The sequence below is a fragment of the Oryza brachyantha genome, chromosome 6 (assembly GCF_000231095.2).
Source record: "Oryza brachyantha chromosome 6, ObraRS2, whole genome shotgun sequence".
NCBI lineage: Eukaryota > Viridiplantae > Streptophyta > Magnoliopsida > Poales > Poaceae > Oryza > Oryza brachyantha.
In genome coordinates this window covers 1,465,930-1,486,083 of record NC_023168.2, presented here as the reverse complement: position 1 = coordinate 1,486,083, position 20,154 = coordinate 1,465,930, and the positions used below count along the sequence as shown (strand labels likewise).

At 40.2% G+C, this 20,154-nt stretch overlaps 3 protein-coding genes across 3 annotated transcripts; 1 reads left to right on the top strand and 2 right to left on the bottom strand.

Annotated features, from left to right (window-relative positions):
* The first annotated feature begins 378 nt into the window (after positions 1-378).
* Positions 379-4,249, top strand: LOC102700999 (pre-mRNA splicing factor SR-like 1). The gene is made up of 5 exons (XM_006655716.3): positions 379-484; positions 757-1,051; positions 1,311-1,391; positions 1,876-1,947; positions 3,233-4,249. The coding sequence occupies exons 2-5, from the start codon at positions 764-766 to the stop codon at positions 3,959-3,961; spliced, it is 1,170 nt and encodes a 389-aa protein (XP_006655779.1). The 5' UTR covers positions 379-484; positions 757-763; the 3' UTR covers positions 3,962-4,249.
* Positions 4,250-4,600: 351 nt separating this feature from the next.
* Positions 4,601-7,671, bottom strand: LOC102715399 (pentatricopeptide repeat-containing protein At4g02750-like; the record flags this gene model as incomplete). Its single annotated transcript, XM_015838859.2, has 3 exons — positions 4,601-4,789; positions 4,984-5,267; positions 5,361-7,671. A coding segment is annotated over one exon (2,235 nt), but the record flags the coding sequence as incomplete, so codon positions are not given.
* A 2,457-nt stretch (positions 7,672-10,128) lies between these two features.
* On the bottom strand, positions 10,129-14,823 carry LOC102700717 (palmitoyl-acyl carrier protein thioesterase, chloroplastic-like). Its single transcript, XM_006655715.3, has 7 exons — positions 14,620-14,823; positions 13,118-13,688; positions 12,898-13,031; positions 11,582-11,695; positions 11,299-11,485; positions 11,139-11,207; positions 10,129-11,024 (listed from the first exon to the last, which is right to left on the bottom strand). The coding sequence occupies exons 2-7, from the start codon at positions 13,628-13,630 to the stop codon at positions 10,758-10,760; spliced, it is 1,284 nt and encodes a 427-aa protein (XP_006655778.1). The 5' UTR covers positions 13,631-13,688; positions 14,620-14,823; the 3' UTR covers positions 10,129-10,757.
* Between the last annotated feature and the right edge of the window lie 5,331 nt (positions 14,824-20,154).

Below are 20,154 nucleotides of genomic sequence, written 5' to 3'. Positions count from 1 at the left end.
TCAAGATGACACAATTTATCAAAGGTTAAATTTTTTTGTTAACACGGTGCTCTAGAGCTTATTTAGTATAGTTATTATAAATAGATAAGATATCATTGATGAGATATGTAATTTGTAAAATACCATTACATATGAAAAATGAAACGTGTAGCCTGTAATTTTACATGTCAATAACGCATACAGCAGTATTCTCCATTTCTCCAACTCCCGTTTCATTTTGCATTCCTGCATACGTGTACGCGCGCCACCCGTAGATCTCGCGACGGACGGCCACGATGTGGCTGACCTCGCCGCTTGCCACGACCACGACTCCCCAAGCATCCTCTTCTCTCCCCTCCTCCTCCTCTCTCTCTCTCTCTCTCTCTCTCTCTCTCTCTCCCCTCGCCCTAATCCCCAATCCAAAACGAGCCCCTCATCTCGGCGGCGCCGCCGCCACCGCCGCGGCCGTAGCTTTTTCGCCGGCGTCCCGGTGAGAAGAAAAGAGGTAAGCTTCCATGGCGAAAGTTCGGATCTTTAATTCTTGGTATATGCGAAAAAAAGAACGATCTTTTGATCTGGTCTGCAAGAAATCCTGTCCCGGTTAGAAAATTTTTGATCTGTTGTAAGAAACTTTGAGCTGTTGGTTCTGTGGAACAGTAAATTAGTGCGTAGATTGACATTGGGTTTAGGTCTTAGGAGACACCCGCTAGATTAACATTAGGTTTAGGAGGCCCCCGGATTGATTGGGTGGTTGATTTCATGTGATGATGATTTCAGAGGGGAAATGGAGATACAGTCATCTGGGAGGCCCATCGATGTGCTCATGGAGAAGGTTCTGTCCGTGAACATCCTCTCCTCGGATTACTTCAAGGAGCTGTACAGGCTGAAGACTTACCACGAGGTCATCGACGAGATCTACAACCAGGTTGACCATGTCGAGCCATGGATGACCGGCAACTGCCGCGGCCCCTCCAGCGCCTTCTGCCTCCTCTACAAGTTCTTCACCATGAAGCTCACGGTTAAGCAGATGCATGGCCTGCTGAAGCACCCTGATTCACCTTACATCAGAGCCGTGAGTATATTGTTTTCTTGTTCTGCAATCTTAACTTCTGTTGCTGTGCATTGTGATGGCATGTTCTATTGCTCCATGCTCAATTCAATGTAGAGGATTTACTAGATTTTCTTTATTTCTTGTGTTCGCTAAAGCACTGAACCAGGTGTGTCAGAAAAATATCCATTGTTGGCACTGGCTTGTAGAGTATCAGGAATACTTAGTGTTTAAAACAATTAACTTTTAGTTCTTTAGACAATAATAAACCATTATTTTTCAGATCGGTTTTCTTTACCTGCGATACGTTGCGGAACCAAAGACGCTATGGAGTTGGTATGAACCCTACATTAAAGATGATGAGGTACTATCTCCTTTTTGGTAACTTTCTGCTTCTTTTGCATCTGTTTGATGATGTGCTGACGCTGCTAGAGGACAATTGCTAGTTTTCTCAAAGTATTGAGCAAACTTTAGCGCTGCTCCCAGTAGATGGTATGCATCATGTTAAATCTGTATAAGATGGATGCCTACCGTTTGTTAAGGAAATGACACAATGCTTGTACAAACCAGAAAGAATATATTGAAAATATGAAAACAAACGCAATGTTAAGAAAGAAAAAACTGAAATACTTAATTCTTTCTACACTAGATTAATAATAATTGCCTCTTAGCCTAACCATATTACATGCAACGTGAACTGAATGCTTAGCCATCTGGATCTATTGGTAACATGTTAAATTTTAGTTTTTATGTGTTTTTATTAATTGTAAATATCTGTTCTTCTTTATAATTATAGTTCAATCCCTGCCTAACTTACCTATGAATACTATTTCTTTCTTCTTGTTCAGGAGTTTTCTCCTGGATCTAATGGTAAAATGACTACCATGGGTGTTTATGTGCGAGATCTCCTCCTTGGGCAGGTATATCTTGTGAACTTCCTTGTGTTTCTGCCTTTAAATAGAACAGTATCGTAAAGTTTTCTGTTACAGTGTCCTTAAGTTACCCAAGCACATCCATGGCATACATCATTGACATAGTATTTTCTGAACATAAATGCAATTAGTGTTTGTTGAATCACTCACCTGTTGGTTTGGCATACTGAGCGGAAATTTCAATTGTGGAGTTGCTTTAAGAGGAGACATCACCTCTTCCACCAGTAACCACTTTGTATAAGGTTTGTCATGATGTGTTACTCAAATATTATTTTCCATTTTTTTGCTAGAGTTTCCTATGTTTTGTCTGATTAAGGGTCTATAACAAGGGAAAATGATGTATGCTATGTTACTATCTTTTTAAGTTTTCAGGTGCTCTATTCTGTTTAAATTTGTTGAGGACTATATTTCATACTTCCTTTTCTTCTTTGGCAAGAGTGTTCTGTCCATGCTTGATATTTTGGAATAGTTATACGGGTACATTTTATGAAGAAAATCAAGTCCATATTCCTTTCAAAAATGGAAACAAAGTTCAGTGTGTAATAATCATTTAACAATTGGAAGTTTCTTGTAATTTATTTAGATTGAAAGGTACTTGTAATTTATTTAGGTTTCATAGTGAACAGAAATGGGTGAGTACTACCCAAGTTTTAGTAAATAGTAAGATATGATCATGCAATTTATTTTACTTGTCGCCCAAGTAGGGCTTCTGTGATATTTTAGTCAGAAATTCATCCAAATATTTCTGCATGAGCAGACTAAGATCCAATATTTCGTAGATTTCATTATCCATGCAAGATAGCTGAGAATGGTACCAAATTGAGATGACTGTTTCACAGGTGAATTGAGCAGTTTACACAATTGGCTGGAAACAATCACAAAACAATTGGATAGTTTAATTTTAGAGTTTTTATAATTCCAAATTATTTTCTATTACCTCTGTCCCAAAATAAGCGCAGCCCTCTAGTTCAAATTTAAGGACACTTATTTTGAGACAGAGAGAGTCTATCACAGTTTGTTTCACATCTGATGTTAGATAGAGGCTTAGAGCTGCATGTTACTGAGAGTGCCACCCCACGTCTATATACCTGCGTGTGGAGACATAACATATTAATCTCGCAAACATATTTGCTTTGTGCCATTTTGGTTGGTCATTTTGATGTTATTGTTCAATATTTCTTTGTTGAGCATTTGTTTTGTTAGCTTTAGTTCATAAATACCATTCACACATATATTAAAAACTTGGTTTACATGCATGTTTATCCTTTTGCAGTACTACTTTGATAGTCTTCTTCCGCGAGTGCCTCTCCCGATTTTGCGACAGGTCACAGGCCATCTTGAGAAGATGAAGCTCCCAACAAAGCAGTCAGGAATGACAGGGGATTCTAGTCGCCTTGGTTCAGATGATACTGCCCGACGGCCTCCTTCAGTAAAGGCTTCTCTGTCTGTCTCTTTTGGTCAGCGTGCCCCACACCGTGCATCCACAAGGGACTCATCCCCAGTTCGAAAGACATTGCCTTCTGTACGTGATAGGGAAAGGAGTTCTGATGGTGAACGTGCAAGATCACCCAAGAGGCACCGAAGTCAGAGTCGTGAGCATGATTCTGAGCATGACCGTTCAGATCGTGACCGTGATAGGCACAAGGATAGGGGGCATGATCGGCATTCCCGTGATGACAGAGACCGTGATTACCGTCGTCCAAGCTATTCAAGTAGGGATGATGACAGACAAGGCCGTGAAAGGAGGGACAGGGACTCTGATCGTCACGGACGCTCAAGTGCCCGCAGGAGCAGGAGCAGGAGTCCAAACCGTAGTAGAGCTGATGGTGAAAAACATCGTTCTAGTCCGTTTGGTAAACCACCAGAGTCGTCCAACTTGGCAAAATTGAAGGATTTATATGGTGACGCAACAAACACGAAGGATGATACAGCTGATGATAAAGCTCGCAGGGATTCTGGAACTGAAGAGGTAATCAGATTGGGAGGTGCAAGGTGGAGGTGAATGACCAACAAAAAAGAGAAAAACATATGAAAAATCATCCATCCCTATCTGTTCTTGTGAACGTCAATATAGCAATCAGAGATACATAACATTTGATGGGATTCTTCTGTCATTCCCTGTAAACATTCAGAAATAGGGAAGAGTTTTCATCTGTTAAAATTCGATCAGGCCAATGTATGGTTATGGTAGGTAGCATGTGCGCAACAGAACAGAATGCATCTGTCAAACAGTTATTCAAATTGATAGGGCTAGGATAAAAGTGTATTAATTTGATAGCCAAGTTCCTTACGTGGTATGCTGTACGCGTTATGCGAATTCAAGGTTCAGAACGAACTTTGATTCTCTTCGCCATGATCTAATATACCGTACTTTTCGATGCACACTTGCAGGTGTTTTTTATTGGGGGGAAGGTTTACTAATTACTGCTCAGATGCTTTACAAATGAATAATGTAGCATGGTTAAGTTGAATCACCAAAGTTATGGATCTTGTCTGTAGGATGTTCTCAAAGATATTCTGGTACGTATGATCTTTTGTTCTGAAGATGTATCACGGTTAACGAAGATCTATTGTAACTGCATGATATGATTGCTAAGCCAATGCACTAGTATGATGCACCATCTATATATATTTACCGGTGAACAGTTCATATATTCACATATATATAAAATGGGAATTTTACAGGAGCATATTTACAAACTTATATATATTGACAAAAGGGGGAAAAGAGTTCGTACAGGAGCATATTTACAAACTTTGTACAAGGGAAACCTTCCGCGCGCACGGCAAACTCTCATTGTCTCCATGCCGACAAAACCCTGTTACATTCCTGAAGAGTGAAAGAATTAAATTTATAAGCACACATGGCCATACTATTCACAGTCAAGCAGTCAAGCGTAAAACTTTTGAGAACAGATATCAAAATGTCAGTTCATGTCAAATCCATCCATCTAGAATAGACTTCAGTGTGCTAGTCTAAACTCTTAATTCTAATCCATAGCCGTAATTCTGCTGGATGTTTACCTGATACCAGTCTTGCACAGTAGTCTACTTGCGGACAGTGAGCAGTTTTGTTCAGATTTCAGAAGCTCCGTAGCAGAATGGGCAACACAACTACCATGCCCCAGTTTGTTTGATGCCATTTTGCTGCTATCTGAGGGAAGTCAGCTGGAATTGCAACCTGAGTTGTAGCCAACAAATGCATTTCATCTTTCATGCTTGTTCTATCCCTCACTCCTAAATATGCTGGCTGGGTTAATCAGCTCATTGCAGACCGAGTATCTACTCTGCACGCTACTTTTAGCCATCTGCATAACACGAAATAAAATTTATCATCTCATTAGAACAATACCGCGGATAAACCTCAACCAAGAACCCATCTACTTAGCTAGAATATTTACCTGTTTGCTAGAAATTTTCTGCATTAATGATCAAATGACATTGGTGTAGTACACATCTGTGAATCAAAATGGGATGCTAAATCCAGCTATAACCAACATCCTTTTCAGTTGCAGTGCTTTTAATTTGACTTCTCAAACTATCAATCACACTTGATTTATTGTTTAGTCCATGCACACTAATGAGGTGCAGATAAGGCATTTTTGTAGAAGGATCAATAGCAATTAATTGACTCGCTGCATGCTCTGCTAACTTATCATTGCCAGTCAATCTGCAACCGCTCAATAGAGAAGTCCATATTGCTGAATCAGGTTCAAATGGCATTGACTTCACTAATCCTTCAGCCTCCTTAATCATGCCTTTTCTACAAAAAAGATCAACCATGCAAGCATAGTGCATAATATTAGGTAAAATTCTATAAGTATATGCCATCACATTGAAGAAATATTTGGCTTCCTCCAAAAGGCTCATGTGATTACATGCGGAAAGTACACCAAGAAATGTGATGTCATCGGGATCAACTTGTGCCTTTTTCATATTCTCAAACATTCCAACAGCATTTTGACCAAGATTATTGAGTGCATATCCATGAATCATTGTGTTCCATGTCACTTTATCTCTCTTAGCCATCAGGTCAAAAATACTTTGAGCTATAATCATCTCGCCACATTTGCAGTATAGACTAATAAGTGAATTTTGGATTAGCACGTGCGAATCAAGTCCAATCTTGATGGTTATAGCATGAAACTGCTGGCCATGAACCATCATAGAATAATTTGACAAACAGCTCATGATGCAAGAAACAACTGACTCATTAGGCCGTATATTAGACAGTACCATTCTTCTGTAGAACTGAAGTGCTTCATGGATTAAACCATTTGTAGCGAGGCCAGAAACTAAACATCTCCAAGTCAGTGAATCACGTCTGGGAGTTTCATTGAAGAGCTTATATGCTTCAGTAACTTTGCCTTGATGAAGCAAACCAGATATCATTACATTATAGGTGACAACAGTCCTTCTGTGCATCCTGTGGAAAAGGTCCAATGCATCATCCATATGCCCTCCTTTCACGTAACCAAACAACAAAGCTGTGCAAGAAATTACGTCTGTTTGGGGCATATTATAGAAAATATCCTGTGCTTTGTCAAGCATTCCATTGTCTATAAAACATGACATCAAAGCAGTAGCTGCTTCCAAACTCTTTTCAGTCATCTTTGAGTACACCTCAGTAGCATCAGCAATCCTTCCATGGTTTATATATCCGTTAATCATTGAGTTCCATGAGATCTTATCTCTGTTAGTCATGGAATCAAAAAGATTCCGAGCCTCGTCTATTTTGGCCCAATAAATATAGCCACATAACATGGCATTCCATGAAGCAACATGCTTTCCTTCCATTTTATCAAACTCCAATCGTGCTTCACTGATATCCAATAATTTGCAGTACATCAAAACCAACGAAGCCTCAAGAACAGGGTCATACACAAAGCCAGACTTAACAGCAAAACCATGAATGCATCTGCCTCCTCTAATACTTTTCATGCCAGCAAAAGCATTCAGTATTTTAACTAGGATCACATTTGTCACTTCGTCCCCATTCCTCATTAAACTAATGAACAACTCAACTGCCTCACTGAATCGCTCATGTGTAACAAAACCTCCAATCATGACACACCATGACACGGAGTTCTTCACGGGCATCAATTTAAACAGCTGAAATGCCATGCCGACCTTGTGCGCTGTAAGATACCCTTTTATCATGGCTGTCCAGGACACCACATTACGCACCGGCATCTGATCAAAAACCTTGCAAGCATTGGCTACACAATGGTTCATCACAAGGCCCGATAAAAGAGCGTTCCACAGGGCCGCGTTTGGACTGTCAACACCATCCAGCACCTGCTCCAAGCAGCTGACAAGCCCACAGTTGGCATACATCGTGATAAGCGAAGCACCCACAAACACATTACCGGAGGATCGTGTCTTGAACGCGAGCCCATGAACACACCTCCCCAGCTCCAGAGCTTCCAACCGTGCACAGCACGACAGCAAGGTCGAGAAGGAGGTATGGTCCGGGCGGAACCCCTGGCGCCTCATCTCCAAGAACGCCCCCGCGGCCCTCCCGTGCGCACCCGACCGCGCGTGCACGGCCATGAGGGTGTTCCACGACACGACGTCCCTCCGCGGCATTCCGTCGAACACCTCCCGCGCGGCCTCCAGCCTGCGGGCTCTCAGGTGCTCCGCCATCAGCCTGTTGCTCCAGGAGACGGCGCCCGCGCATTCCGCGGAGCAGAGCGCGCGCCCTAACGCCGCCGCCGCCCGTCGGGGTGCGCCTGCGCCGCGCGACGCCGCCATCCCCCGCGCGCCGCGCGCATTCGAAGCCTTCGAAGCAGTCGACGAGCAGACGGAAAGAGAGAGCAGAGATCTATCGGGCTGGAGGCCCAGGTAACTCACCATGGGCCGGGCTGATGGAGATGCCAAAGGATAGGAGGATTGGGCCGAAACTAGATTTCGATTTCGCGCGGCCCATTTGTTTGGGCCGTAACTTGACTGTGGCCTACCTACGATCGGCCTATGTTGTCTGGGCTTCCAGTTACGTGAGGCCCAAGAACATGTTGGGAATGTAAAAACAAAAACTAAAAAATAAACTTCGGTGAAAAAACGTCAAATTCCAAAGCCAAAAAACATCAAACTATTATATACTCCCTCTGTCCCAGAAAGAACCAATTCTCCGGTTTCCGTGTCCAATGTTTGACCATCCGTCTTATTTGAAAATTTTTTAGGAAATTAGAAAAAAATTAGTCACACGTAAAATAGTATTTATGATTTATCATCTAATAAAAACAAAAATATCTCGCAAAAAGAATTTAAATAAGACAAAGAGTCAAAAATTATAGGTAAAAAGTGAAAAATTGGTTTATTTTAGGATGGAAGGAGTATCACACATTCACACATCCACAGCACCCATTGGAGTAGGCATGAAGTAGCTGAAAACGCTCGAACAGTGCAGAGTTGAGACGGCCTCGCATCAGCTACTGGTACAGGCACCTGAGCAAGCTAGGCAATGGATTAAGCCATCGCTGCTCCCCCTCATCGCCGGATCGCCATAAACACGGCGGCGTCGGTCATCTCGTCCAGCTAGCCCGCCGCCATCGCCGGCCGGCCGGCCGCAGCAGCACCGGCGGCCGGTAGGCAACAGCTGTGCGTACAGAGAGGAGAGAGATGCAGATGCTGCTCAACTGTTCAGTTCGATCACCAAACCATCTAAATACTAGATTATCATGAGTTGATCCTATGTTTGGTATCTCATCCAATAATTCTTCTGAGTGACAATTCCTCTTTTTTTTTTGTCAAGTATCATCCAGAGATTCGTGCAATCTTTTATTTATGCCTTAGTATGACAGGGCAATTCTTTTCGGATTATTGGCCACGGACTATTCGTACCTTGCTTCCAAAAGTATGATGTTTTTTTTATAAAAAAAAATCTGCACTAGCATTGCTAAGACTGCACTGTTCTAATTTATTCATTAGATTTTATAACATACAATTCATATGAACAAATTCATCATCCATCAGTATCTGTCCACATCTTAGAGATGATAAGTCAATACACCGCTAAAGAAATACTCCACCCGCATTTGAATAATACGAATGCTCAAATGTATATCAGAAATTAACAACGTTATTTATTAAAATACTATGGGAGTACCATATCTTTTAGAAAAAAAAACATTACTCCACAAGTATCACACAAATAAAATTACAAAATTAGAATTATAGATAGATAGGAGCTGGCGATATTTTAGCACACAAATTAACGCCTCCGAGAAGTATAACAGATGACAGATGGGAACTGATTTAACGCCTCTGAGAAGTGATAACGGATGACAGATGGGACAGATTCTACAAAAAGTTCCCCATGCCATATTGAATTGGGCGATCAATCGAACCGAAATCGAAATCGAATCGAATCGAATCGTCCGTTCCATTCTGCAACATGGGTTGTGTTGTTGTGTTGTGTTCAGGCTGTCACAGGGACCCATCCCCCATGCAACAAGCTCTACATCCATTTCTTCGCACCAAATGCCGGCGGTTGAGTTGAGTTGGGTTTGGTTGGGATGCAATGGCGTTGCTTCCAGCCGCTCGCTTAGGTAGTAGCTCACAACCTAACGCCAGCTTGCCTTGCTTTCTTGCTTGCTTCATTCATCCATCCATCCATCCACAGCCATTGTCTGAATCTTGCAGTCATCTATGCAACCTATACGTACCATGTTTGTTTCTCTTCGATTTGTTTACTCCTGTTCGTTATGCTACTTGCTGTTTGTTTTGTTGCATATAGATTTCTCATGATTTGCTCATGCATGCAGTTGGTGCCAGAAATGATTTGGGAGATGATTGTCTGATTCGGCCAAATCGGTGGTAATATATTTGCTTTTCTTTTTTTTCTTTGCCAACACCTAGTTTTCTTCGAAGGGTTTCAGGTTCAAGAAAAGGTAGAAAGAGTGACAGATTAATCGTCGTTTGCACGTCGCTGTGCTTTGCTCCAACCGTAGTGTAAGGTCAGGAACTTTACAGTTGCACCTTCCGTTCAACCAAAAATACAGAAAAGAGCAAGCTCAGAGCTGCTGTGCTAACGACAGGGTCAGGATGGGGTTCTTCCAAGAACAGTCTGCTCTGAACAAGAACAGCCTGTTTCCAGGACGATTCAACAGAAGAAAAATGTGATCATTTTCAGACAAGAGTAGGAAGGGGATAAAATATCTGTAGTTGTTTGATCAAAACGCAGGAGAACTGCGATTCATTCGATTAATAAGTTATGGTAGCAAGAATGTACAAATTAGGCTGCTACAATGGATTGCATCTCCACACACACAAACCACCTGGGCTAAGTTAGCATCACATCTTATCTTATTTATCTATGTCGATTGTAATATCTCTGCTCCGTGCTCAATCCAGCTTCTTCTTTCTCCTTTTTTTTTCTTTCAGAAACACAGTTCAAAAACAAATCCAGCTTCAGCAATCAGCATCACAAAACAACTCCCATTACCCTCTGTGTGATAATTAACTGGGGTCACTCTTGCTCCAGAAAGGCAACAAATGAACAATGCAAAGGATTTCAAACCTTTTTCTTTACAACCACCAGTCATGTTCATCATCCTGATAAGGTTTCCCAATCAGCTGATTTTCTCCCAAACTGCTCAGCATCTTTCTGAACAAGCTGCCAGTAAGAATCATTGCAATCTTCAAATCTGGATGAGTGCATCACAAAACCCAGGCTGGTTATGGGCGGCTGTCGACGGCGTGCCAAATTTCCCACCAACAATCATTTCTCCTGTGCTAGCCAAGTTAGAATCTGCACTTCTCAAAGAGGTTGCTTGCCGGATAAACTACAGAAGTATTCATGCACTCTCAGCTGGAAAAAAACCCATGTTCCCCTCGCCCTGCGCTCGCTTTGGTCGCCACTCCGTGTGCGCCTTCACAATATCTGCTCCAGACTCCAGCTGAAGCAGATGGTCACACTGGATGGAGGATTCTGTGGTGCCATCGACGCATTCACCTGAGACAGTGGTAAGTGACTGAAGCACGCTGTCACGGCCACACTCCTTCCTGTAATCCAAGGTCATGCTTGCAAGCTCGTGTTTCTCCAGTATTGAAATTGGAGCACTCTGAGGGAAAAACAAAAACAGCTCAGAAATTTGACTAACTTTTGAATACACAAGAGTGATCCTTTCTGATTTAGAGTTCACATGTTTGGATAGGGAAAAGGAGAAAGAAGTTACCTCAAGTATCCATCCAATGTACTTCACATTGTTCACATGCTGGTTGACATCAAGGTCACTCCACTTAGGCTGACATGAACAAAGGAGTCCTTGTGAGAAATTTTATGCACGAGAATAATCAGCAAAAATGATTTATGATAACAAGACCTATCTGACTTACAGTAAGCCCTTTTCTTGTGAACTGTTTGGTAGCAGAGCCATCAGATGTGCTCCCAGGCTTAGCCAGCTTTTCACCCTGCTCCTCTGTTATAGCGGAACGACCATTGAAGTACGGGCCTATTTCAGCTCTAACTTCATCTGGCATTTTGGATAGCCTTCTAGTGTTCTTATTCATCATCACCCAAACACTGCAAACAAGAGGACAATTAACAATTGGAAAAGATATCGCCAAACAGCATGAATCAGAAAGACAAATCTAACAGATGTAAACCATAAACACAAACCTTGTAGCCCTCAAGATTGTTTGACCAGAATTGTAGTCCCGAACATGCCAATCTCGACGCATGCCATTTTTTCCAGCAGCAGCTACCCATGTGTCAACTTGGACCATATCTCCCCTAAAATTACAGTTTGGTGAAAACAAAATTTAATCAGCATTTCAACCTATGAGAAATTGTGTAAAACTACATTTGAAATACAAAATGGTAGAACAGTTTTCCTTCTCACGAACTTAAAACTACATCTATTGTCAGAAGAGGACATTTTCAATTTAATAATGGCTACTGAAAGTTGCTGGCATGGAAGATTAAATGTAGCATCAGATCAAAACAAGTCTACCGATCTAGATCAGGGATGTCTCCTTTGGCAGGCCCACATAATTTATTGCTTACTACTAAATTCAATTACTCCACCAATAAAGGCAACTTTTCTCTTGAGGTGTACCCTCTCTGTAGGCAAATACTTGCCACTTTTTTGTTACTTTATGTGTTCACAAATATATATTTCCCAATGAACATATTCCCTCTTGTGCTTATTAATTTCCCTTTCCTATCGCCTTCACCACACATTTGGTGGATCCGCAATATATTTGTTAGTTATGAAGGGTAACATGGTAACATCATGTAAAATCAAACGAATTTGTAAACATGCCTGCAGCGGTGAAATGTGAGAACTGAACATGAACAAGGTCTGCAACAGTTTGTACCAAAGGAGACATATGGCAGACACCACTTAGTTGAGCAGTTCTAGGCCATATATAAATTATCTTGTCAAACAAATGAACTTTTTGATCAGTAAACAATTTCAAAAGACTTATCACTCTTCTAAGGCAATGCATATTATTGCAAGGTGTTATGCCTACTAAAGTTCCATGCCATGAACCTACTAAAGTTCAAGGCACTGGAAAAACACGCAGAAATAAGGAACATGCAAAACAAAAGAAGCGCAACTTATTGGATTTACATGTAGAGTGATAAACACTCAAGCATGTGCCTCATGTCGCATAAGGAATGCAAGAGTCTGAAGTCTGTTTTACATACTCAAAGAATTTATGGTCCATAGAAAATTACGATACACATAAAAATTATAAGTAGGGAAAAGGAAAATGGATTGAGGTCCAGTTTAGCTAAAAATATTACACCGTGGATATTGAGTAAGGAATCTTTCTCGTACCATGCAAACATTAAATTATGACACTAAATGCGCCTGGTACAGAAGTACTCCATAAAAAATGGAAGAAATGCTATTAATTAAGAAGAAAAAGGGGAGCTTTGCCATTCAAGAAAATGATATAGACAGTAGTGGATTCCAGAAAAAGTACCATGATGGGTATCGTTCAACAAGAAGCTGAATTTTGCTGACAACCCAGATCAAGTTCCGTTTGCTCATCTCTGGCGTAGCACCAAAACCATCTCCAAGGAGACCAGCAGTTTTCACATGGTTCAGAGCTGTTTCCTGTAAAAACATCAATTACCCTGAGTCCATCCTGAACAGAATGTATCAATAGTGAAATATGTAAAACAAGAGTGCCATTGTGTCACCTGTAAATGATTCATTAATGTCTCTATAGAAGCTGTCCGATCAGCACCAATCTCGTAGGACCGAATCAAGAAGTTTTGCCTAAACACCAGCCCATCTTGGATGATCCTACCAAAGCCAAATGTGTCAGCCAGCATATCAGGCTTCTTCGGCTTCCAATCGAGCAGAGTCCATTGCTTCTCAGCTGCCAGGAAAATGGTTGTGACAGCTGCAAGAAGCATGCTCCAGTCGGGCAATTGGTTATAGAACGTCTTCGGAGAACTGTATGGTATTGTATCCGCCTTGTCTGGGCTTGCAGTTTTCAGGTTAACCTTGGTTCCATTAACCTTAGGAAGGGCCTGCGCCTGCGCCTTAACTTGCATGGCCCCCGGTGGCAGGTTAGGCTTCGCTACAATTCCACGGACACTCAAATTCTCTGGTAATTCACCGGCTGTGTTCTTAGAGCTTCTAGCCGATGCCGCGGACGAACACCCTGGGCCAGGGAAGAATGCAGAGGCTGCAAGAGAACCAGCCATGACTGAACTGCACTTCAGGGTCCAAATTTGCTACAAGTTACACACCAGAAGGGCCAACCTGAACAAATAATCAACAAAACTATGAATTTTCATGAGATGATATGATATATTCAATTGCACGAAAATGTATAAGGGCTAAAGGGGAATTCGATCCTAGCATGCTTAACAATTCCAGATTTGACTTTCAGGACCTAAGTAATTACAAAAATGACGCAAATTGAGGTTTTGCATATTTGAGTTAGAATCATAGCTTCCATACAACTGATAAAAAAAAAGAAGTTGAAATGAAAACACCGGATCCAGCTGCGAAAAACAGTCTGCTTTGGGGGCAACGCTAGTACAGTGAAATTCTAAAACATTAGATAGCAATTTATCAAGAGGAGGTAAACCACCAATCAAACAAAATAAATATATTCTGCATCCGGTAGGAGCAAATACCGAGACCAGAAGATACCACCTAAGCTCAGAAAAAAAATGCAACCTTTTCATCCCGTTCAGGTCAAGAAATGCGAAAAACGAATGAATGTGCAGCAAGCAGGAATGAGGATTCCCACAAGAAAAACAAATATTCGTCATGCTATTTCTTCAATCGAATCACGCCGGAAGACCAGTACAGCGTCGCAACGCGCCCAATGTACGAACTATTCCATTGTTTGAAGTCTGTTCATGTCCATTCCATACAAAAACACAGAAAAGCGAAACCTTGCACTGCGTTTGCATGGAAAAAAAAAGCCTTCAAAATCGAAACAACCCCTCCTTTCGAAACAAAAATTTACACCGACACAAAATCAGCCATCACTCCGGCCCCGGTACAGCCTCGCCGTACATCGGAATCGGCCAGAACCGCCAGATCTACACAATACTCTCCACCAAATCGATCCAAAAACCAAAATGCAACCCCCAACAAGAAGAAACCACAGCAAAATCATCATCCAAGCCACAGACGCGAAGCGAGCAACCACGCGCCGCCAGATCGCCAAGAAACTCACCGGACACTCCACGAGACGACGCGCCCAGATCAACTCCTCCCTCCCTTCTTCCTCCTCCTCCTCCTCCTCGCCTACCCACGCGCGGCTGAGCGGATTAGATACGGGCGGATTAGACTTGTGGTGGCCTCCGCCTCTCGGGCTCGCCAACTCACACGCGGTGCAGAGAGAGAAGAAAGGTGAGTTTTCTCTCTCTCTCTCTCTCTCGCTCTCTCTCCGACGAACTGAGCCGTTACCGTCCAGCCGAGGCGCGTATATATACAGAGCGCGTAGGGTATACGTATTTTATACGGTGTATGGAAATGACGCGAATGCCCCTGGTCAGCTCCGTGCGGCGCCGGTGGGGCCCACCAAAAATGTATTTTTTTTTCTTTTTCCTTTTTGCAGTTCTCTTTGCTGGCACGATGGTTCTGCACGAAATCTTCGAGTAATCATTAATCGTTTTTGGCCAGCTCTTTGACAAAGAGAAGGGTATTATTATGCATGGCCAGCGAATTTTGTGTGAGACTCGGAAGGCAATATATTTTTTTAATAGAGTTAGGCAGGCAAGGCAGCTCACCTGTGTTAAGTTACCAAACTGTTAATAATTAACTGCTGTAAGAGTGTGTGTCTTCTACAAATGAATAAATTAACTATTAAAAAATTAAAAAATATATTTAGAATAGTTCTGTAACATTGTGTATAACTTTTTCTCAAAAGTCACACCATTTAGGACTTTTAAAAACACTGAGAATTGAGAGAGAACTCACCCTAAATAAGTGCAGATTAATGCATGCGGATGCTGGAAAAGATGGTTGTGATGATAGCAACAGTAAAATTCTGTTGAAAAGCATCAGTTTTGGATATCATTTGTATGTCGCCATAAAAGCTCAGTCTTTTATCAGTTTTTTTGCGAAAAAGGAATGATTTTTCCCCCTCAATGGCCTCATTCATTATCCATCCTTTTCTTCCCCGGATCCATCGCATGCAGTTTACCAATGATAGCAGCAGATTAGCGCTGTTGAGTGTTGATGCCACATGTTGTGCATGCACATCACAAAATTGGCCATCCATCCTCTTCTCTGGACGCATGCATGCCACCCAGCATCACTATAGCTGTTGCCCAGCATCTTCTTCTTCTTATCTGAAAAATTCAGAGGCTCTCTGATCCTCTCTTGCTACATACAAACTCTGCATGCATCCATGGTATGGCTCCTGTACACCTACCTACCTTTCTCCCTTCCCTTCCCTTGAGATGCCCTGTACACCTACCAGTATCATACGACATGTGTGTCGATGCACACCACATGTGACCTTTAATCTCTGCACTGAACAAAGGGGAAAAGAAAAAACTGAACCAGAGGTTCAGCAATGTTCAGAATTTCAGATAAAAGAACTTAGAATTCAGAGTTTCAGAAAACAATCTACTACTACATGCATCAGCTGATTCGGATTTCACGGTGCATGCAAGCACGATCGGTTTCAGGTTTGCTGTTGCGAGGCAGGCAGGCAGCTGGAGAGCTGGAAGAAGGCGATGGATTTTGCCAGAGAAAATTCTGACGGTTTCTGAATTCTGAACCATTGGTGTGATTGTGAGGGAGGGGCAGTTGAGGAAATGGTGGTGGTAGCTTCCAGAAGAGAGTAGCCCATGCTGATGCTGATGCTGCCAGGGTGTTTCTCTTCACCGGCCAGCGTCCACGTGCAGCCCGCTAGCCCGGTGGCCCCAGCTGCTCACCAAACACAGCCCTTCCTCTTAAACTATATTTGTTATTATTTTTAATAATTTATAGAAGCGAATTTAAGCTTACATATATATATATATATCTTATTAATTTTTTTATATCTATTAATATGCTCTGTATTTTTTATTTTAACTAGATTTATTTATATGTTACTTATAGAAAAATGTGTCTCATAATATAATATAGAAAAAAAATGTTGATGACTACCCAGATAATAAAAAAAAGTTTCTCCTTTGTTTGCTTCGTCCGCTTCTATGCAAAGGTTTACAACGGTTTTGCGATAACCTCACGCGATGATTCCCGTGGTTTCTGAAACCTCTTAAGTTGCACTCTCGTTTTTAGGGTTACAGTTACAATTTAAATTTTTAACTTTAAATTTTGAATTAATTTTAGAGTTTTCTTATTATAATTTATTTACACCATTGGTTATTGCTAATAACATATATACAAAAGTATTATTTACAGATATTTTGTCTATTTTCCGTTAAAAATCAAACAATCACCTCTCTGTGTGGCCACAGCTTTATGATGACCACATAGTTACTGTCAAAAACACGATATCATCAGATAACTGTGGTCTTACCAAAACGGTAAGAAAAACTGTTGCATATATGATCATTGGATTATTAATTTGAGCTTTTTAGGTGATTGTCAAACGATGTATTTGTAAAAAAAATAATTTATAAATAATATTTTTATATATGTATTCTTAGCGATCTAAAAATTAAGAGTGAAAAATAAACTTTGATAAAAAAAACTCAAAAACAACTCTAAATTTAAAGTTAAAAATTAAAATTTTGGCTTATAAGCATAAGTGAACCGGAGATGGAAATTTAAATTTCAGACTTAGTCTTAAAGCTCATCTAGGATTTTTTATTATGATCTATTTTCCTTTCTAGTATTCCCTTTTTCTAAAATGTTTATATTTAGAACTGGGTAGGGCCGGCTTTTAAAGTTGTAACGATGGTAACTCAATCATAAGAATTTTATCTATAAACTATTTTTGTTACTTTGTTTATATTTCTAGGAAATATCAGTCAGAGCGTCACCGATTTAGACTGGCAGAAAGATACACTATTTCTATGGTCTTGACTCTTGACGGTCAAGCTCGATGGAAGATGAAAATTTGCAGAAATTCCTGTCACTTTTTGGGTTAGAAATGGAGGTTCAACAAAATTACATATTTTCTTACCTCGTTCTAACTCCTAACACAAGACTTTTTTTTTTCTCATGTCGTTGTTGCTAGCTACGGAAGTCAATTCATTTCGGCCATGTACGTAGGTACCAACTTTGAATTGTTCGTGTTTGCATCCCCGTTTTGAATTGTTCGTGTTTGCATCAACTCCTGCTATGAATTGATCAAAAACGTTGAAAAGTACATACGGGCGTGACCTTCCTGGACAATTAAGTTAGTAGTTACTTACTCCAGGTCATAGTAGTGAGGCTATGAACATGATTATTTAGGTCCCTCCTTGCGTCGGCCACCGTACGTGATTGCATCAGTGTGTGTGGTTTCTGAGCGACAGAGCTAAACAAGCAACATGACCGATTTATGGCAGTAATCAATCGTGCCTCCCGTCTTTTCGCTTCTGCTTATGTTTATAAACCGGAATTTAAATTTTTAATATTAAATTTGGAGTTGATTTTGAGTTTTTTAACGGAGTAGTTTATTTTTCAGTCTTGACTTTCATATCGTTAAGAATACATATAGAAAAGTTTCATTCACAAATTATTTTTCATTTGTAATTATGTAGTTTGTCTTTTCCCATGGCCTTTCATTTTTTTTCTTTCCTATCTAAAAAACTAATCAATAAAGTGAGCTATAATAGACACATGGTTCTTCCGCAACCAATACCCTTCACATATCGATATTCCTTGACTGTTCATCGTTCTTTCACCATATACCAGTCTTTTATCAGGTACATCAGGCCGAATGTTAAATTAGTCCAGCTCTAATACTAATTGTTATATTGTAAAATGTCTTTCTCATTTATAAGCTACCTAATGAGACGAGAGGTCCGATGCAGATCCATTACTAGAAAAAACAAAAAATAATTAGCAGAGATTTGTGTGCAGCTAGAATGGGCAGCTGCATGCAGTCCGGTCCAATCAGGACGGCCGTCATCCGTAGAGTAGAACGAATTTACAAAGTTAAAATTAGTCCAAATTGGCGTCTGTGTTATTAATCTACGGGACATTATATATAAGAACTCTAGTCAAAACTAATTAACTATCTTGGCTCTACCATAGTTTGGTGACCGATCGATCGATCAAATTTGAATGTTCAAGTCCTCTGCATGGCTGCTTAATTAATTACTTTGTCGACCATATCATGAATTATTAATTTGCTATTTTCATGTGTTCAAGTTTCTACTGGCTACCAGCTACCAGCTACTTTATGTGTCAAGTACTTTGGTAGATAAATACGTATATACTTAAAGTCACAACTACTAACTCGTTACTAAAGGAAATATTTATTAATATGGATTACAGTACGTTATTACTCCCTCCATTCCATAATGATGTTCGACTTTTTTTCTTAATTTGTCTTATTCGAAAAATATAAAAATATTATTTATTTTGCTTGATGAAAATATTATTTATTTTGCTTGTGACTTACTTTAGTATCAAAAGAACTTTAAGCACGACTTATTATTTTTTACGTTTGACTAAATTTTTGAATAAAATGAATGGTGAAACATCGGAAGAAAAAAGTTAAACATCTGAAACGGAGGAAGTATAAACTAGCTAGAAACTTAGTCCCTCCGTCCAGCGCATTAGTTTTTATTTCTCTTTTTTAAATTGATCTATGTATAACATATTATGTTGGTTTTGTTACAGGATTGAATGAGTATTTCCATGCCTCGAGCATGTATGCATACGTGTAAACTTGACGTATGGTGTTGTTTTGTTCTCATATGCATACGATTTCTCCTTAAAATTAAGGATATGATGATAATTCAATGCGAGATAATACATGCAAATTTAGCCTTTGCATGGGTGAAAAATCCAAATACGTTGATTATTTGTGTAAGAAGAGAGTAAATTAGTGCAGTGCATATGTGCTGTAGTACTACTGTATGATCACACGGTTAATTAATTGAGGTTAATTACAGCAACGGAGAGGTTGCTAGTTAGTACGTTTTCCGTAAAAAAAAAAACTTTACTTTCAAGTCCTTCTTACATATAACTACACAGGACTGTAAAGACGAAAATGTTTTACACCTTTTCAAACCCAATGTATTTTTCTCTTGTCTTTTTCAAATTTTAATACATTTGTTTTCAACTTTACCTGACGGTAGGGGATCTAGAGGGTGGTCTAGGACCATCCAAAAGCCCAGTTATGCCTATATACATATGTTTATAAGGAAATAAAAATATAAGAAAAATATAATTTATTAACATATACATCAATTTTATATTTGTATATCATATATATTATATGTTATATCTGTGACAGTTAAAATTGTTATATAAGTTGAAACATCCATAAAAAAAATTGCTGGATGACTGACGCTTTCAATTGTTATATACGTTATAGTATTGTTCTTTACCACCCTCACTACGCAGCAGTACTTGGGTCGTTAATTTCCATGGGCATCGATCAAAGCAGAGTAAAGTAATCTATAGATTAATTGCTACTAGTGATGGTCGTTAATTGGATGGATCGTACGTACCCGGACCACGACGTAAAATGGAGCTGCTACTAGTGATGAACGGCACTACTCTGGATCGATGTAAATGAAGACCATCAATTCGTACTTCTGTTAGCTAGCTGCAGGAAAAATGATTACTGTAATGCGAATGATACGTGATG

Bases quoted from the DNA above. Each gene is read 5' to 3' on its own strand.
- LOC102700717 (XM_006655715.3), bottom strand. From the start codon at position 13,630: ATGGCTGGTTCTCTTGCAGCCTCTGCATTCTTCCCTGGCCCAGGGTGT. The intron at 11,696-12,897 runs GTACTTTTTCTG...CTGTAATTTTAG, and splicing joins GTTGAACGATACCCATCATG to GGGAGATATGGTCCAAGTTG. The intron at 11,486-11,581 runs GTTTGTGTTTAT...TCTTGTTTGCAG, and splicing joins ACAATCTTGAGGGCTACAAG to TGTTTGGGTGATGATGAATA.
- LOC102700999 (XM_006655716.3), top strand. From the start codon at position 764: ATGGAGATACAGTCATCTGGGAGGCCCATCGATGTGCTCATGGAGAAG. The intron at 1,052-1,310 runs GTGAGTATATTG...ATTATTTTTCAG, and splicing joins ATTCACCTTACATCAGAGCC to ATCGGTTTTCTTTACCTGCG. The intron at 1,392-1,875 runs GTACTATCTCCT...CTTCTTGTTCAG, and splicing joins CCTACATTAAAGATGATGAG to GAGTTTTCTCCTGGATCTAA.